The 21,211-nt window shown below is 34.2% G+C and overlaps 1 protein-coding gene across 1 annotated transcript in view; it reads right to left on the bottom strand.

Annotated features, from left to right (window-relative positions):
- LOC123537998 (uncharacterized) overlaps positions 1-16,102 on the bottom strand; it is a 162,150-nt gene extending 146,048 nt beyond the window's left edge. Inside the window, exons 1-6 of the mRNA XM_053529685.1 lie at positions 16,017-16,102; positions 15,356-15,517; positions 13,349-13,443; positions 12,614-12,679; positions 10,443-10,624; positions 2,916-3,084 (exon numbers count right to left, since the gene is read on the bottom strand). Coding sequence (XP_053385660.1) covers positions 2,916-3,084; positions 10,443-10,624; positions 12,614-12,679; positions 13,349-13,443; positions 15,356-15,517; positions 16,017-16,102 — 760 coding nt within the window. The remainder of the gene's footprint in view (positions 1-2,915; positions 3,085-10,442; positions 10,625-12,613; positions 12,680-13,348; positions 13,444-15,355; positions 15,518-16,016) is intronic.
- Positions 16,103-21,211: the final 5,109 nt, after the last annotated feature.

The following is a 21,211-nucleotide window of genomic DNA, read 5'->3' as shown; positions in this document are numbered from 1 at the left end:
AATTTAAGCATTTGTATTTCTTAAATTGTTTAGCAAACAATTTATTATGATTGTGCTTATGATGGTGTATTTAAAATATTTGGTTATTTTAAGAAAACAGAGATCAATACAATTGCACATTTACTAATGATACTTGTTCGGTGTTACAAAAGTGCTATTATTGTGACATTTTGATGCAAGCAAAACTTAAAATAGTTACTGGTATTTCATTTTATTTTCAGTTCTATAACTGCACCTTTACTAATGATACTTGTTCGGTGTTATAAAAGTGCTATTATTGTTACATTTTGATACAAGCAAAACTGTAAAATACTTACTGGTATTTCATTTTATTTTCAGTTCTATAACTGCATCTTTACTAATGATATTTGTTCGGTGTTACAAAAGTGTTTCTATTGTGACATTTTGATGCAAGCAAAACTGTAAAATACTTACTGGTATTTCATTCTATTTTCAGTTCTATAACTGCATCTTTACTAATGATATTTGTTCGGTGTTACAAAAGTGTTTCTATTGTGACATTTTGATGCAAGCAAAACTGTAAAATACTTACTGGTATTTCATTCTATTTTCAGTTCTATAACTGCATCTTTACTAATGATATTTGTTCGGTGTTAAAAAAGTGCTTCTATTGTGACATTTTGATGCAAGCAAAACTGTAAAATACTTACTGGTATTTCATTCTATTTTCAGCTTGTAAACTTTTTACCGTAAGCCAACTGACAAAATCATAGGAAGTAGATTTTAAACGGCAAATCAAACACATATGAATAAATCCTAAATGTTTTCGCTATGCAAAAAGTTATGATATTGTATCTTAAACCGTTTTCATTTTCCAAGGGAAGTAAAGTAATAGATATCTCTGCTTATTAGTACTAGCCTAAGGCTCGAGTTGCCATTCTTTGCAGATCACAACTTTAAATTAAATATTAACAAAACTATCATAAATTTCACATTGTAAAAGCATTTTTGGGTATTTCAAGGACTTAAAAATAAATTTCTAGATTTTATTTCTGTATCAATGTCTATCGTTCAAAATTGTAGGTTCTGTCTCTGCATTAGTTAGTTTTTCTCGCTTAAACTCAAATTATCATAAGCATTAACTTTATTTCTAACGTAATAATTATATTTCGTTTTGAACGGCAATATGAAAATAATATAAGCATTCTTGCGTCGTTAGAACACTGAGTCATTTTTGCACATTTGTATTGTGCACCTAAAATCGCCGCCCCAAATATTGCGGGCATTTCTCGTTACAAGTCTTATAACCCAAAACAAAATGTTTTTTTTTTAAATATGTACCATTGAACACACATTTTGCTCGCAGTTCATGCACGTCATCTGAAAAAAAAGAAGAAATAAAAGGAATTTATATCATAAATCCATTACATCAAAACTAGCAAAATACGAGATTACCTGCCAAATTAGTATCTGTAATTGTTGTAAAATATGTAAATATTTTATCTCTTATAATCATTAACATATATTTATAATCATAAACATATATTTAATGAAAAACATTATTTGCACCAGACATGCGGTGAATTATATGTGATTATAACTGATTAAATTGAAAATTCCAAAGGGTCTTTGACTGCACAATAACAATGTGCAAATTGTAATTTGGAAGAAATACAAACACTTATATAAAAAATATAGGGGCAAACGATTAACATATTTTTATGTTTAAAAATGACAGTTTATAAAAGAGTTGCAAACAGGTTAACATCACTCACAATATCTATTCACATAGCACACACGGTTTGTGTGTTTTTAAAAGTTTATTTTTTCAGTTAGACTATCTGATTTTTTTTCCATAAAGAAGTGTTTTTACAATCACATCTTCGTCGGCGTCGACGTCGACGTCGGCGACTGCGTCACAAATGTTTTGCATGTAAGCAGGTTTCTCAACAACTACAAAGCCAAATGCTCTTAAACTTCACACATGTCATTGGCGTCATTAGATGGCCTTCCAGGATAAGTTACATAACGGTAGTTTTAATTTTGTCACAGTTTTTCCATTCCTAACTAAGAATTTAAGATAAAAGATTTGCAAGTATCAGGTCTCTCAGAAACTACCAAGCCAAATGCTTTCAGACTTCACACATGTCTTTGGTATCATGAGATAACTTCCCATGACAAGTTGCCTAACCCAAGCTTTTATTTATTTCATAACTATTCCTTTTTTCTTTGTGCATTTCTTGACGAAACCTTGAAATTAAAAGATCGTGTAATTCACAAATGCTGTACAGCCATGTTGAATTATCTTTTTTTGCGAACCTTTATATATTTTGAGAAAACCTCTACTGTAAGTATGCAGTCCGCAGTCCGCGTCGAAGTGAGTTGAAAATCTCTAATAAAAGGATAAAAGAAGCTGAATTCCGATACCCTTCACTTTGACTTACAGGCCCTAAAACCATAGAGATATTTCTCTGCAAGTACTTCGCCGTTATGTAAAGTTGAAAGCAGCATAACGTACAGTTTAAAACTAAGAACCTAGAAAGAAAAATGCCAAATGTCAGCGAACGGACAACCCTACAACGCCGTTTAATAACACATCGCGGTGTAAAAACACGGTTGTTGTCTGCAGTTTGTATCGATCCGTTTAATAACACATCGCGGTGTAAAAACACTGTTGTTGTCTGAGGTTGTATCGGCTCTACTAACAGTCTTTTTTGTCACGCTTTGAAGGTGAAAAGTTATTAGAAGAAAACCGAGTCAACTACTGTAATATGTCAACATAAAAAATGATTGATAATTTTACATGTAAAAGGTTTTGCCGTCTGTTCTAAACTATAAGACATTGTGATGTTCTCCTGTAGGAATCCTTTTTTAACAGAGAAAATGTTATACTTTGTAATGTCTATCTCTGCAAGTTTTGAAATTGATACATGTCACATTATTAGTAGAAATACCTTCTTTTAAGTCAGAATATTTGATTGCTTCATAAAAACACCATGTCTGAAACCTCGTCATGTTTGCTGGTGTCCATGTACGTGTTCCATTCAAGTCTTGCCCGATATAGACAGTCTCTTCTACGACCCAAGTGTTTGCTATAGCTGTACATAAACCTTCATCGTGATTCTTAAATTGAATCATATTTGACATGTTAGACATCATTAATTTATCTTAATATTTCGTTATTTTTTTCCCAATGTTTTCAAAAAATTTACCATCATTAGTTCTGGCAATTTTTCCACTAAAATTATATTGTCTCTTTCTATAACAAAGAAAACAATTAAAGGGGACCCGTTTCGGAGTTTCGTCCGTCATTTAACTTCAAACCCTATGAACGACTGTACTCTGCCTCTTCCTCTTCTGAGTGATCAAAACAATAAACTGACAGCTAAAAGTTGAAAAACAGCATTTGAAAGTGACTGATTTGCTTTGAAGGTATGTGTATTTATATTTTATTTGAAGCTGATGATTTGTTTCTTTATATAATGTGTAAGTCTTATTACAGGTAAAATTATAGCAAAAAAAAAACTCGATTGATCACTGACTTTGTCCATAAATTGTACATTGTCGGCGTCAAAAGTACATATTTTCTTGCTTGAAGAATGACCTACATGTCAATTCCACTGTCTCATGGATAAAGAAACAATACTAGTTTGGTAAAATAAAATAAAATCGTTGCTAAAATCTCGAATTTGTTTATAACCTTCAATGAAAAAATATTCGGTGAGATTACCTGACTGTATGCATGCTTGCTTTAGTACTATACAAGTGCTTGCGACTTTCGGAAAATGACTGTATGCTTGTTTGCGACTGATTTATGTATAAAATATCGGCGTTTTCTGAGCTCCTGTAGTATTTCTTTATAATGAGAAACCTGCAAACAAAGTTTGAAGGAGGGTGGTATATGGGATAGGAGCATATCGTATTCAAACTTTGTCAGAATATTAATCTTGATAATCTATAGGTGACGTTTAAATCTGAGTCAGGTGGGTCCAAAACTTAGGTCACAAGACATAATGAAAGGAATAGCTTGTTAACTCTCGAGAGGCCATAATTATGACAATATCTCTATGAAACTTAGTCAGAATGTTAATCTTGATGCTCTTTAGGCTAAGATCAAATCTGGGTCAAGTGGGATAAAAGAACTAGGTAACCAGGTTTAACATCATAGGAAAACCTTATTAACACTCTTGAGGCCACACTTATGACTGTATCTTCATAAATCTTGGTCAGAAAGTTAAGCTTGATGATCTTTAGGTCAAGTTTAAATCTGGGTCATGTGGAGCCTAAAATCGAATGAAAATCTAGTTAACATTCTAGAGGCCACATTTATGACCGTATCTTAATGAAACTTGGTCAGAATGTTAATCTTTAAGATTTTTACGCCATGTTAGTTTCTGTGTTATAGGGGTCAAAAACTATGTCATCAGATCAAATCAAAGGAAAAGCTTGTTAACACTCTTTAGGTGGTCACAATTTTGGCCCAATCTTTATGGAACTTGATCAGAATGTTACTTCAATAAAATTTTGGATGAGTTTGATATTGGGTCATCTGAGGTCAAAAACCAGGTCACCAGGTCAAATTGAAGGAAAAGCTTGTTCACACTCTAGAGGCCATATTCATGGCAATATCCCTGTGAAATTTAATCCGAATGTTTTTCTTGATGTCCTCTAGGTCATATTTGAATCTGGATCACGTAGGATCAAAAACTAGGTCACCAGGTCAAAACATGAGATGAAAAAGCTGTTAACACTGTAGAGGTCATATTCATGACTGTATCTTCATGAATCTTAGTCAGAATTTCTACCTTGATGATCTTTAGGTCAAGTTCGAATCTGGGTCATGTGGGGTCAAAACAAGGTCATCAGGTCAAATCAAAGGAAAAACTAGTTAACTCTCTAGAGGCCACATTTATGACCTTATCTTAATGAAATTTAGTCAGAATTTTAATGTTAATGATCTAAAGGTCAAGTTCTTATAAGGGTCAAATGGGGCCAAAAACTATGTCAGCAGGTCAATCAAATGTAAAGCTTGTTTACAATCTAGAGGCCATATTTATGATTATATCTTCATGAAAATCCGCAATGACGGATTACCGGCATGTGCAAGCGTTATCACTGTCAGATGTAAATTATTTCGAACATGAGAAATAACGGTTAAATCCTGACAGGTAGTAACCACGACGGCTGTACTACTCGCGCACGGTAATTGTAACGATAAAATGTTTATGTTATTATTCAGAAAAGATGAATCGGGTAGTGAAACCATTATCCGTGACAAAAAACAATGTTGTACTACTTTTGAATCTTGTTGACTTATTTACCATGAAGTAATCCCTGAATTACTAATAAAGACTTAATCGACTTTTCCGATAATGTTTTCGTTATCGTTTTCTATTTATACGCCCATTCGCAAGATACTTGCAAGTGCAAAAGTTTTAAGAAAATCAGAGGATCATTTTGTTGGAAGACGGACAGACAGACGGGGGTGAACTTTTAGTCCCCTCCTGTCTCATCTCATTGATATTTTGAAATCGTCAGATTACATTTCTTTGCGTGATTTCCATAGGGAATCGCTAGTTAATTTCTTGCATGACATAGTAGTATACTTTCAGTTTCTAATTCTGTATTTTATGATTGTATATGTGTGTAAAACCAACACTGAATACTTGCATGTAAACGCCGCTGAAGCATTCAATTCATTATATAATTAAGTAGAATAGCGGATCACACCGCACACCCCCAATGGATTAGTACAAGCCTAGCACGAGGGATTCGACATTAAATGACAATAAATACATGAAGACTGATCAATAGACACAATTTTGTATGCATTTTTATTTCATTTACGCCTTTAAAGGACATAAATCACCTCCTGTAGTCGCAAAATGGAGTACAGTGTCACTCGCAAATACGCGTTTAGATCAAATATAAAACTTGGCAAGTCGGCATACAGTGAATGTTTTCTTTTTTCACCGACTAGTTAAAAATTATATTCATTCAAAAACGCAACAGACATGAAACATTTATATATATTTATGGAGTATGCATACTTATTTCAGAAGACATCATGGATCATTGGATTACAAATCAATTTGACGCGTTATTCATCAGTTTCGTGACTTCGTCGAGTACATTTTCATGCAATGAGTGTGATCAGTCAACATTTTGGCAGCATTTTGTAAACTTTATCTGTCAGTTTCATCTATTATATAACCATATACACATATTTATGTTAGACTTATCGTTTAACTTGAATACGCATAAAATGTAAAGCAAAATAATTAATTTCAAGACGATTCCTTACCTTCCGTGTGTCTGTTTATTGTTTTGATCACTCGCGAGAGGAAGAGGGGGAGTACAGTCGTTTATAGGGTGTGAACTTACGGTCATGACGTGATGAACTAAGGTCACGTGAATGTTGTGTTGGCAGTGATCAGTGAGAAAGTAGCAGCAAGGCAGATCACTACGTAGGAGACTGATATGATATATGTATTAAATGGACACATTAACGATAAAAATATAATACATGTATTATTTTTCTTATTTCCAGAGCATTGCCAGTTTTGTTTTTGAAGTGTAATTGCATACAACTATTGGTTATAATTTGATACTCAATGGTTTCATAATTATAAATTATCATAAAATACACGAAATAGCTATAAAGAGCTTATCTACTTACATGCAAGGGGCCTGTCCCGTTAAACTTGGCATTGTCTTGTATGAGATCGCTTGCAAAATTACTAGATGATGCTTCAGCTCAATTAACAGCGGCTGATTTAGTACATGTTCATTATATAGCTTTGGTGTGGGCGCATATTTCGTTCTATCGTTCTAGCGCACACAAAATATACCATTGCAAAATCTTTAGTTTGCGGCGCATGCGCCAGAACGTAACAATCAGCGCAATAACATTCTATTTTGTGTTAACACCTACACGCACCACCACAAAAGTAACTATTTATCGCCAACACACTTATAAAAACAAAAGAAAAAAACTTTTCTTACTTTCGTACTCAAAGTTTCGTTGTGTGGCGCTAATAGTTTTGTTGAATTTGTCGCGCTGAAACTCCCGCAAAGGCAACACATTGAAATTTCACAAATCTCGATATGACGCGCTAGTATGAGAAAACGAAATAAGCTAAACAGGCCAGCGAAATTTCCTAAATAAGCCGGTGTACAAACTGAAATGAGTTCCATTCAAGAGTTCTGAAGAAGTTGAAGAAAAAGTTGGAATACAGACTAAGCTTAAGTTAAAAGACTCCGGTCAAGGAAAACATATCATATTAAGATTAAAATTTAGTTCTTTTCATATTTCACATACATTTATCAGTAGAAAATGTGACTGGTTCCCAATCCAGTTTGTAACTGCAAATTGTCCGCTTGATTCGATGTTTTCAGATGACAAAGTACCATCCATCGCAAACACAGCGGTAGGTTTAGTACAAAATTTTATTTGTACAGTTGCTGAAATTATATTTACTCTCTTAATTATGTATATATGTATATTCATGGTTGTGGAGAAACAAAAGGGTCCCAGTAAATCTTCTGTAGGTTGTTTGTTTGTCCCTGTTTTAAGCGGTTCAAATACGCAACAGTAAATCTAAGAAGCCTTCATGGAGTACCAGTCATAGATTCGACTAAGCAATCTTAACTAAATTAGGGCAAAGCCAGCTAATTTAGAGCTTATCTAGAGCATAAAAAAGATTGCTAGTTTAATCTCCGAGCGATTAGCGACATTCTCTGTGATGTAGAAACCTTGAAACATTGTGTGCAAATAAAACTAGAGCTATCACTAAAGGTGATGAATGTACACCCCGCACGCACTGACACAGTACAATGCAATTTGACGCAAACAAGAATGCATAATTATGTGGACTGTATGTATATAGACTGTATGTATACAGTATAGTAACAAAAAACAAAGTCCCATAACTATGCAGAATATTTATCTAAAAGAACGTAACATGCACCATGCACAACTAGGGTTAGTACTGATCACTTGTGTCAAGTTTCATTAAATTGTGTGCAAGCGTTCGGAAGATTAGGCGCGCACAAGATTGCATATGCAGACTGTATGTACATAGTATGTTAACAAGAAACAAAGTCCCATAACTCTGCAATTTTTGTCATTGAAAGAACCTAACATGCCCCATGCACAACTTCTGTTGTTACTGATCACTTGTGTAAAGTTTCATTAAGTTGTGTGCAAGGGTTCGGAAGATTAGGCGCGCACAAGATTGCATATGCAGACTATATGTACATAGTATGTTAAAAAGAAACAAAGTCCCATAACTCTGCAGTTTTTATTGTTGAAAGAACCTAACATGCCCCATGCACAACTACTGTTGTTAATGATCACTTGTGTGAAGTTTCATTAAAGGGGATGAGGAGAGATGGTGCGCACAAGATTGTGTCTATGTATATAGTATAGTAACAAAAAGCAAAGTCCCATAACTCTGCAAAAAAAAATTCTGAAAGAAACCTAGTATGCCCCATGCACAACTACTGTTGTTACTGATCACTTGTGTGAAGTTTCATTAAATTGTGTCAAGGGGATGAGGAGAGATGGTGCGTATAAGATTGTGTCTACGGACAGACAGACAGACAGACGGACAGACAGACAATCTGAAACCAGTATACCCCCCTTACAACTTTGTTGTCGGGGGGTACAATGATGTTGTCAAATAGCCCAATCTATTTAGGTGACAATTGTCATAATTAGATTTTTCCCAGAAATTTTAAAACCTGCTTATTAATAATGATTAAATATGCTCGAATAACAAACATTTAAAATCCAACAATGTTTTCACAGGTAAACATTGTTGTAAACTTACTTGGGTCACCTTTAAATATCTCAATGTCAGGTGTATATCCATGTTTAGTCCATCTTGAGACCTCGGGTAGAGAAATATTCCGCAAATCACTTTCGAAATCTTAAATAAATTGAACAAGTATGACCCGAATCTCATTAAAATTGAATTAATCCTTTTGTGTTAAAACTGATTACATTGAGAAGAAAACGATATGCATCAAAGATGTATGGCTACATCTTATCATAATGCTATGGAATGTCTTCTTTGAATTAGACATTTCTTAAATAATTTGCTTGGTATCTGTATTTGAATGTATATCATGGTAACAAAAACATAAAAAAAGACAAGAGCGCCGCCAAGCGGGGCAATATACGCCCGAAGGGTTACATCACAGGATGGGAGCAAAATTTAAAGAACTTGACTGTTGAAGCCCTAAGGACAGGAACAACAAAAAGAAGAAATTCCAAAAAAGATTCTAAGTCCACAAATAAATTCTTACCAGGTCAAAATACATCTAAAAATTGGATGTACCATCCATGTTGTACTACAGAAAAGTGGTCTCGGTTTTTCCCTACGGCCAATAATAAAAAAGTTTCAAAATAAGCTATTTATAGTAACAAAAAAGGGAAGTAATACAAAAAACAATTATTGTAAGAGAACAAAAAAAGAATCTGTCAAATAAAAACAAGAGCACTGCAGTGCAGAGTAATATACACAAAGGAAAGTCGTATATGACCGTTGACCCTTAAGTGTGACCTTGACCTTGAAGCGAGTCATTCAAAACATGCGCTCTGCACGTTGCCTCAGTGTGGTGAACATTTGTGCCAAGTCTCTTTGAAATCCTTCAAGCACTTCAAGAGTTACAGAGCGGACACAGCAAAGTCATATATGACCTTTTACTCCTAAGTGTGATCTTGACCTTGAAGCTAGTCATCCGAAACAAGCTCTCTGCACGTCGTCTCAGTGTGGTGAACATTTGTGGCAAGTTTCTTTGAAATCCTTTAAGCAGTTCAAGAGTTGCAGAGCGGACACAAGACAAAGTCATATATGACCTTTCACTCCTAAGCGTGACCTTGACCTTGAAGCTAGTCATCCAAAACAAGCTCTCTGCACGTCGTATCAGTGTGGTGGACATTTGTGGCAAGTTTCTTTGAAATCCTTCAAGCAGTTCAAGAGTTACAGAGCGGACACGAAACACACCCATATGACCTTTGCCCCTTTGACCTTGACCTTGAAGCGAGACATCCAAACCATGCGCTCTGCACGTCGTCTTAGTGTGGTGAACATTTGTGTTAAGTTTCTTTGAAATCCTCCAAGAGGTTCAAGAGTTACAGAGCGGACACGAAATTGATAACGGACTGACGGATGGACGGACACCGGGGGTATAACATACAATACATCCCTTCGGGCGTATAAAAACTTATTCTTGTTTCAGTACAGGCAATATATTTGACATCTTAGAAAGCACAGTAGGCTGACAAATATATTTATGTTTATACCGTCTGGGCATGAATTGTTGGTACTGTAAATACTGTAGTTCCCATCTGGCCATATGCCAACATCTAACAAAGAGTCGTTTCTGTACTTGTAACAAAAATGTATTTTAAAACCGTTTTTCTCGAATTGTTCGGAAAACATGATCCTGTTTCTTGTCCTTTTTATCCTTACATCTGTTATATCATAAAAACCAAAGAAATCTCTGCTGTCTACATAAACTTTGTGCGGGTTGCGCCATCTTACTGACAGATGACCTTCACGCCATCCTTGTACGTATGATTCCGGACAGCCGTAACGTGACATCGGTATTGCATATTTACCGACCGGCCATTCACTTTCTATTTCTTTTGCCTCTGTAACAAGATATATCCACATAGATAAACTTGTAAATGATATTTATACTTGAAATGTGTAATCACATTTATTAACAATATTTATTGTTCAACTGTAACAAAATGTCTCTGATACTATGATAAGATCGTTCCTTAAAACTGTTGTCCTTTAGCAAAACAAAACTGCTTTCGATAGGTTCTACGTAGTGCTTTTCCCTTTATTATGCTACGTCATTTGCAAACAAAACAAGCGCATGCAAACGAGCTGTAAAATCACTTCTCGTACGTATTTGGGGTAAATGAAAGAATTGATTGCATTCATATTTCAATAATTCATTTATAAGTCTTATGTTGATGATGCACTTTCGTTGTTGAAAGCTTTAATTTAATAGTTATCAATAAATGCTTATTGTTTGCATATATACGTACATGTATAATCAGTCTATGTCAGGACGGCGTTCATAAGAAATGAAAGTAAGTATTTTTATCCAATCAGTGGACGTTTTACATAGTTATGTTCAGTAGCACTACGCATTTCCTAGAATAACTTCCATTGGATAAGTATGTTGGCGCATGCGCAGTTCAAGAAGCAAGTCAAAGGACTTGGCTTCATTTTAGATGACTCTCAGTTCGCAGTTGGAATTCAAAGGAGACGCATCGATAATAGTTAATTATTAAATTAATTATTTGTTGCACTCGTCAAGCTGGGACTCTGGGACAACAGTGCCAAGTAGACAATTTTAAAGCAAAAGAAACGCATTGTTTATCTAGATATATTGAAAGGCATCGGAGGCCCGGGTCGTAGTACTCTAGTGACATTTTAAGAGTATTTTGTTGCTTATTATACCAGTTGCACCAGGACTTTAGGCTGATATACATACAAAGAACAGATGACATTATTTGTCTTTATTGGTCAAAGAAACCTGGGTCGTGACATTCTGGTGATTATTTTAGTTAAGCATTTTGCTGTAAGTTTATGGTTTACTATTTACTCTAGTTACATTTTTGTAGTTCTTGGCATTTCAAGTATCTTTAATTATTCTTCTGATTACTTTTAAGCTAATCTTTTTCCAATCGTTTCTTTTAAATCACTAAGCAGATAGCTTGGGGAAAATTTATATAATAGTTGTTGACAATTTATAGGCATTTCGCTACGAAAATCAATTGGACAAGCAGTCAATAGGAAAATAAATTACATATACTGCGCTTTAGGTACTTTCATTCTGGTGTTATTGCATTCTAATACTTTTTCTTTTTTATGATATTAGTGTATTTTATCTAGACCGCTCGGATAAATAATACACAACTATGTAGTATAGGTATATAGCTCACGGAAATCAGTGTAATATTAGGGCAAAGGAAGATTTTCAGAAGACCTCTCACCATTTACCGCGAGTGTAAAAAAATGACAGTAATGTTTTCTAGGCTAAAGCTGAAACATGAAAATAAATCCATGAGCACGTTGGACCTCTGGGGAATACTTTTGATAACTGACTGGCAAGCAATTGATTAAGCGTATATTAAAATTATTGTTTTTATATCATTATATCCAAAAAAGATTTTAGTGCATTAGAAATAAAGGCCTGTGGACATACGCATGCCTTTCTTCTTATATGGAAACTGGGAATAAAAATCTCGAATTAAAGAATTTATATTCTCCTGTAAAATAAATTCATGGTATTTCAATTAACACACCAGGCTATATTTTCTCCTTACTCTATACAATAGTCTTTCTTTTTAGCATGACTTTTATCCTGACCTACAGTTAATGAAGGATTTTAAGGTGCACATTAAAATCCTTGGTAACGTGTTAGAATGGAAATAATATATCTCAAACTGTGATTTGCTCTTGGGTAACACCATTGTTTGTCGTTTAGATGCGTATTATTATTTCACTCGGGCTGCGCCCTCGATATATAATTCCTTCGCATCAAAACTCCAAACAATGAATTTTTTCAACGACAGATCACTGTCTGGGATATATTATTTCTTAATCAAACAGTTGTTTACCTTCACCAACGTCCTCACAATTAATTTGGTTGCTTTCTGTCTGTGTGCATTTCTTTTGAGCAAAATCTGTAATAAAAAATAGAGTTTTTATTGTTTAACAAGATATAAAATTTATTTGACATATGCACCCAGTACACTTAGCGTTTGTACCATTGCTATTAGATACATGTATTTTCATATGAACGCAAACCTTCGTTCTTCGGAACTTTAAAACATACCCCCGTTCCGAACAAGTACAGTGGAACTCAAATTCAAACAAAAAAAGTATGCAACAGCATAAAGAATGCATACTCACTGGATATGTTTGTACAAAACCCTTAGTAACAATGTATTGTATGTGGATGTATTTGTTGATTTGAAAATAAAAAACATTTATGAGTCTTTCCACAAAAGCAAATAAGGGAATATAAAAGATGACATTTATTACTGCTTAGATGGAACTCTAACATATACGTCTTGTTACGTCCATAATAACATCTGTTTTTGTTGCATAAAATATGCAGTCTCTTCCATAGTATTTTGCTGTATCAGTTACCAACCCCAAAAGCAATGATCTCATTTCTACAGAGCCAACAATATACTTACTGGCTTCTCTCCGTTCACCCCATTTTGAAACCGGCTTCGGTGCTCGATAACAGTAAATGCATTAAATGGCTTATGGCTTGCGATTGTTTGATTTTCAAAAATCTCATTCATGTGCTGGGAAGTATGTATGTATGTTTTTTAAGTTAATACGTTCGTACTCCTCTGTACTCGAAATAAGTGTTCGTACTAAAAATACCTCGAATGTAAAATCAATATTCTTGAAATTGTGTTCATTTTCACTGAATCTTTAAGTTATAAGCAAAATTATGGTCAATGTCAGGTTTATAATAATGAGGAAGAAAAATAGAGCGTTTAAAAACCTTCAGTACCTTAAATACATGCTTTTAGTAGTGTTGTTGAATTTTGTGCCCTGGTGATGGATATCTTAAACATGTTGATTGTTTCCTAGTACAACGCAATGGTAAATACAACTTGTACCGAAATCATAAAGCCATCACATATGAAAACAAAATTTAGTTTTCGTGTCATGTCAATGGCGTTTTTATCAGGCCATGCATGAGTTGAACAAGCCGCACTTCTTAAAGCTCGTAACTACGGACATGCGCGAAGATATGCAAATTTGGCTTCAATTCTTCAATGAATTCAATGGAGTAGTTCACATTCCTGGGCCAATATGGTACAATAATGAAACTTTGGAACTTTACACTGCTAGTGCGGGAGGTTGTAACCTTTGCGTCGCGTGTTATTTCCAAGGTATTCTTGTCAGACATTGAAAATTGTTTATTTGTAAAACATCTTAGAAAACAAAATGATTTGTAACATTCAGACTAGTGCGGAAATTCACTTATAGGTTTTAGTTGATGTCATTTCTTGTTGTGAACTAGTCATTTGTAAAAAGTAGAGTATTTTATTGTTTAAGTCATTTGAAAGTTAATATTTAGAACTGTGTGCATTTGTTCCAGCTGAAAGCCCTGTAATAGTCAAAAGCAAAATATTATGTCGGTTCACGTTAATCATGCTTATTATATTTTATAACTAATTTAACAAAAAATACTTTTTAGATTTTTATTTTACAAACTCTTAATCTACACAATCAAAATACTAATATGTAATAAAATAACGTTAATCAACCTTAATTTCTTGTATCAATCATTGATTTTGCTGTAAGCAATAAAATTAGACATGCTTTAGATTGCCAGACTGATTTGACTTGCTAGCACCTTAACCACTTGTAGATGGAACTTTAAAGCCCTACTCCGCAGCTATTCAAATTCCATTGTGTGTATGCAACCCATGATTACAACAGGTAAACAGTTAATGGTCGTGCGCCACACTTTAGCACGCAAAACAACAGGTATTTTATATAGAATTGTTTATAATTTAAAAATAGACTCTATTTTGACAGGGTCACTGTTCATATTAGGATTTTCATGCCTTTTCAATGACAATTTAAGGTTAAAAGGTAGGACTTGAGCAGGTCTTTAACCGTCACCTAATCAACACTTAACTCCTTATCTGTCTCGTCAGCTGAAAGGTGTAAAATGTATATTTGGTCTATGTGTTGTTTAAAAAGACCCAATAATAGGCAAAAGACCCAATAAGCAGAGAATGACTTGTTGTAACGGATGGGTGAAAATTAAGACAGCTTTAACGTTCCATATCTGTACGTCTAAGTCGATGTACGCCTGAACACGAAAATGGTAAAACCTGTCCCGGTCTCCATGGAAACTGAAAATAAATATTTATCCTTACAGTAACAGGAAATATATAATATGTTCTCTAGAAAATCGAAAAAAAATATTCAATCCTCAAGATTTATACTTAGCCTCATTGTTTTCACGTGATATAAAAAGGAAGTTTTGATTTTCTTTGTAATTATTATTCTCCAGCTTTATCCCTGAAAATCTCTGATTATGTTAACAGACGAGCTGCTGCTCCTGAATAACATCGGATGTATAAATATAAATTCTATTTTAAATTAGGTCTAGTGTTACTGTAGTTTTTTTTAGAGAGTCTAGATATATTCAATAACTGAATGGATTGTATTTACTGGTACACAAGACAATTATTTACAAAGCGTTTTCCTATATTTTAAATCAAAATAATGGGTGGTGACAGCCGGTCAACAGAAAATTTTGAAGTAAAAAATGTCAGATTTATTAAAGGGGTGAAATTGGCACGCGAAATGAATCTAACCTGCATTCACTGAATTTGTATAAACGGTTTCGCTTATATTGGCACCAGGGATGCCCACTGAATGACGCACTCTCCTTCAAAAAGTTGACTATAGCCTGTTTCGTCTGTGAAATTTCTGGCAGTGCTGGTCCACCCCAGACTTGACCAAGCTGACCCGTTCCGCTGTGTAATAAGCTTTAGCTTTCTTTATCTTCAAATAAACAAACATTTTCTTCCAAAAAAAAAAAATGTTTCAATGTTTTATTTCTAGACTTTTTTTTTACAAAATAGAAATTAGCTCTACGAAAGAAAACTTTGGACAAAAGTACTAGTCCAAATAAATTTTAGATTCAATAGATGAATATATCGTAAGGTCGATATCCAACGTAAAATATCAAACTGAGCCTGTTGAATGGGTTTCTTTGACGTCGAAACACAGACTTTCATTTAAACCATGTCGACTAGGAATATTAATTTCTTAATTTATTCAAAATATAAATAATAATATTTATTTATTTATTTAGTAGGCTACCATGTTCCTCCATTTTCCTTAACGTGTGTTACCGTCCTCGGGCAGTTCCCAACAGCGTTCACCGTCTCCGTGATATCAGCCCATATTTGGTCAGTTTTCTTCTTAGTCTGGGGATTGGGACCTCCATTTGAATGTTTAGCTGTGAGTTACCCATACTTGATTTCCATCATCTCTTTCAGTACCCCTGTTTCGTGATGGCTAAACTGTTTACTATGATACCTCTTTTCCGACGCCATTTTTATTTTGTTTACTACGATACCTCTTTTCCGACGCCATTTTTTTGTTTGTCTGACATTCGTGCGGGAAAATTACGTCAGATTGTATTGCATTGTGGGATTATTTGGTAACTTTAACCCAAGGGTCAAAATATACTAAATCTGGTTAACTTACCACCGGGTAAGGTGCGTTTATACAATTGCTTAACCAAATTTTATCAGGACTTTTACCGCTGGTTAATTTTAACCAAGATCTATTTAACCATTGTTTATTACAAATGGTTGCTGGAAGGCGAAAAGACCACGTTCGAAGGGGCGATGTTTGGCGGGACGACATTCGCCAGGAAGCCATAATTACGTTTGTCGTGTCGAAAATGGCACATATAAGCTACCATAAAAAAAGAAAGAAAAAGTACAAAATCGCATGTAGTTATGAAATTTTTCACGGGATGGAGGGATATGTCCTCCCGAAATGCCATAGCCGCCAACAAATTTTGACCCTGGCTACGGTGCTGTATTAATATAAGCCTTTATAGGCTTGTTTACATATCCTCAGACTAGAAAGCTATGTTCGTGTTATCATTTATTGCTATACAAAACTGTTTGACTTTGTAGGGATAATACACGTTGTTTTTTTTTTTGTGTATAAACGTCTGCAGAAGCCCGCGGGATTGTTTGTGACCGAGACCGAAGAAAAAATATTTTACGACGATTTATGTATTGTTTTCATATGTGATGACTTGACGATTCCGGTACATTTTTTATTTACCATTCCTGTTGTTCTTGGATACGGTAAACATGTTTAAATATCCGTATCCAGGGCCCGGAAATAAACAACACATTCAAAAGCACACCCTGAAGGTTTTTAAGTGATTTTTTTTTTATTTCTCATTATTACAAACATAAAATTACTAATAATTGTTCATATCATTTCACAATTTGGTGGACTCGATCACAATTGCAAGAATAATAACTTTGCATTCGAGTTATATTGAGTACGGACACGCAGTTGGGGTACGGATAAGTACGAACGTAGTGTCAAGTTTCCAAGCTGTTTATATAAATTCTTCGAGAAATTAGATAAAAACATACCGACTGATACTTACCAAAATCATAAATATAATACCTTAAAACGAGCAATAGCACAAGTTACACGCGATACTTATTTATTCACAGTTATTTACAATAACTGAACAGACGCTTTGTAAAGGGAGTGAACTCTAAGAGAAGCTAGAGCGTACACTGATGGGGGACAGTACGTTTGGGGTTGGAAACAGATACAGCTAAACATACTATGGATTACATTGTATCTATAATGCTACAAGATGAGGTTGTTAAGGAAGAAACAAGACGCAGATGCCAAATATCAGTGTGCGTAAAAATACATACATATATCCCTGGCAAAGCATTTCAAAAATAAAAATCATGTATTAACAGCACGTGAATTGCCTTGTTTGCACACGATTTTTCTCCTGTTTATACATGGGCGGATCCAGTGAAAAAAGTAGTTTTTATGCAAGAATGTGTATAATTTATAATGAAAATAAATATTGTTTAAACTAATATAATATCTTGTAAATATGATATAGTCATTATGTTTCCCCACTTGTAAAACAAAAGTCAAACAGCACACAAAGCGAGGGTTTCGCGCTTTTATACTTAATTAATTCATAAATCCTTTGTACAAATTTATATTAAACGAATATATTCAAATACTAACAAAGGTTAGTATTAAATATCTGATACCTTGATATTTGCAATAACAAAACATTATAAATCAAATGAAAATACTTGTAGCTGCGTAATTTATTTTCCTTTATATCCAGCTGATGAAGCTCGGTTCAGTAGTAATGAACAGAAATATGAGATTAGGAAATAAATTTAGATGACAAACAGAGGTCAAATCAAAAGAGCTGCGTCATTTAAAGGTAAATTAGATTCAAATTTCGTATTTTAAAACATGAACAATAACTTCATACAGTGTATGTAAAAGATAAAATGGTCAAGTTTATATGTATTAACAGTACTATGCATTAGATTAAAATAGTACACACTGTATACATGTATAGATAAACACGGTATAAATGTGTACTACCACTACCACTAAAAAGCTTTAAAAAGTTCAATTCATTTGATGGGGATTGTAGATTTTAATTAATATCTAAAGACAAAGTATTTTAGTAAAAGATGGCCATTGGATGTAGGGATAATACACGTTTTTTTGTGTATAAACGTCTGCAGAAGCCCGAGGGATTGTTTGTGACCGAGACCGAAGGTCGAGGTCACAAACATATCCCAAGGGCTTCTGCAGACGTTAATACACAAAACAAACGTGTATTGTCGCTATTCTTGCATAAAAAGTATTTTACGACGATTTATGTATTGTTTTCATATGTGATGACTTGACGATTCCGGTACATCTTTTATTTACCATTCCTGTTGTTCTTGGATACGGTAAACATGTTTTAAATATCCGTATCCAGGGCCCGGAAATAAACAACACTATCAAAAGCACATCCTGAAGGTTTTTAAGTGATTTTTTTTATCTCTCATTATTACAAACATAAAATTGCCAATAATTGTTCATATCATTTCACAATTTGGTGGACTCGATCACAATTTCAAGAATAATAACTTTGCATTCGAGTTATATTGAGTACGGACACGCAGTTGGAGTACGGATAAGTACGAACGTAGTGTCAAGTTTCCAAGCTGTTTATATAAATTCTTCGAGAAATTAGATAAAAACATACCGACTGATACTTACCAAAATCATAAATATAATACCTAAAAACGAACAATAGCACAAGTTACACGCGATACTTATTTATTCACAGTTATTTACAATAACTGAACAGACGCTTTGTAAAGGGAGTGAACTCTAAGAGAAGCTAGTGCGTACATTGATGGGGTCAGTACGTTTGGGGTTGGAAACAGATACAGCTAAACATACTATGGATTACATTGTATCTATAATGCTACAAGTTGAGGTTGTTAAGGAAGAAACAATTAGACGCAGATGCCAAATATCAGTGTGCGTAAAAATACATACATATATCCCTGGCAAAGCATTTCAAAAATAAAAATCATGTATTAACAGCACGTGAATTGCCTTGTTTGCACACGATTTTTCTCCCGTTTATACATGGGCGGATCCAGTGAAAAAAGTAGTTTTTATGCAAGAATATCTTTAAAGTTATCCCCGCTAAATAAATCCATAAAACACGTTGTGGTATCAAAAGACATAAAGAATATTTGTTAGTTTCAGTATAAGATCGAAAGAAATTTTACTGAGTGAACACCAGATGCAACATTTTCACGATTGGCGTAGCCCCTAAATTATGGTGTTCATGAGTGAAATACAGTTCGATTGTACATGCAAAGCAAAAAAAGTTTCTTTTTATTTTATAATCTTCAATAGTTTCAACCAAATCATAACACATTGTATGCATGCAACGTCACGTACATTGCGTCATGACGTCACAGTGAATTTATGTTGAAAAATTGCCAAAAAGTTGTATGTCGTTACCAGATTTATGGTGGAGCGTATATCTTTATGTTCATTTAGGTATTTACATACATCTATATCTTTATTGGAGTATATTTTGCAAAAATATCTGATTATTTATAATTATGAATATCTTAATTAAATAAGTCACACTTGACTGAGCTACCGATGTCGAAAGCTGTTGTAATTACAAGCTGGTCAATTAAACTCCATGACCTTAGAAATAACCTCTGACGTTAAACTATTCTTTCTCAATTGAGGGGACTCCATGGATTACACAATACTAAACCCCAGGATGATTAATTGATTCTTTTATTTCCTCCTGAACATAACATATGTACATTCACCAGATAGACAAATATCAGCAAATTTAAATGTAAACAACCAAATATTATCGTCACCTTCAAATGCATGGTTAATATATGAAAACAAACCCCATTGCGACCCTCTGATTATGTGCAATGAATTCACACATCGAATCATAATAGACTGACCAGGTCAATGTCTTATTGCCGTATTTACTCTACTGAAAGAGGTAACAGATTTAAATCTTTGTTGGATTTAACAATTTATGTTAAATAACTAGCGTAAATACTTACCTGATATTTTCTGGCAGTATAAAACAGGCATTGCAACCAAAATTTTACAAGATGGTCATTTTATATTTATGTAGATGTGCCCTAGAAGGAACTTTTGGTATGCTTTAACTTGTATTATTTTGCATTCAAGTGAAGTTCCGTAAGAGTGAAATATGAACAAGAGTGCCAGAATGTCACAATATACGCCCGTCTCAGCAAATTTCTTTCTTGTATTTGCAAATGGAATATTAATTTTGTGGTTGGATGTTTAGTAATTATTGTAAGTCTTTTGTTTTTCCAAGTCCACAAAAGAACTCCTTACCAGGTAGAGATACCTTAAAATACACCTAAAATTGGAAAGTAACATCTATGTTGTACCACAGAAAAGTGGTCTTCGTTTTTTTCCTACGGTCAATTATAAAAAAGTTACAATATAAGTCATTTATAGTAACAACTAAGGGAAGGTAATCTAAAAAAAATCCAAAATTTTTTTTAAGTCCACACAAAAATCTTTACCAGATAGAGATTGGTCAAAATACACCTCAAAATTGGATTTAGCATGCATGTTGAACTACAGAAAAGTGGCCTCGATTTTTCCCTACGACTAGTAAAGAACAAGTTAATATATATGCTATTTATAGTAACAACAAAGGGAAGTAATTCTAAAGAAGGGAACTGCGCATGACATTTCGTCTCATGATGGTTTATAATTGTGCCAAGTTACATCAAAATCCCTCCATGCATGAAGAATAAATGCTTTGGACAAAGTCATTCTTGTATCTGACCTTTGGCCTCTAAGTGTGACCTGGTTCTTGCGCGTGACACTTGTGGTGGTGAACATTTGTGCCAAGTTATATCAAAATCCCTCTATGCATGAAGAAGAAATGCTCCGGATAAGGTTTTCATTCTTGTATCCTTTGACCTCTAAGTGTGACCTTGACCTTCAACTTAGAGACCTGGTCCTTGCGCATGACACTCTGCCTTGTAGTGGTGAACATTCGTGCCAAGTTATATCAAAATCCCTCTATGTATGAAGAAGAAATG

Source organism: Mercenaria mercenaria, chromosome 18 (genome assembly GCF_021730395.1).
Source record: "Mercenaria mercenaria strain notata chromosome 18, MADL_Memer_1, whole genome shotgun sequence".
Lineage (NCBI taxonomy): Eukaryota > Metazoa > Mollusca > Bivalvia > Venerida > Veneridae > Mercenaria > Mercenaria mercenaria.
This window is presented reverse-complemented; position numbering and strand designations above follow the sequence as displayed.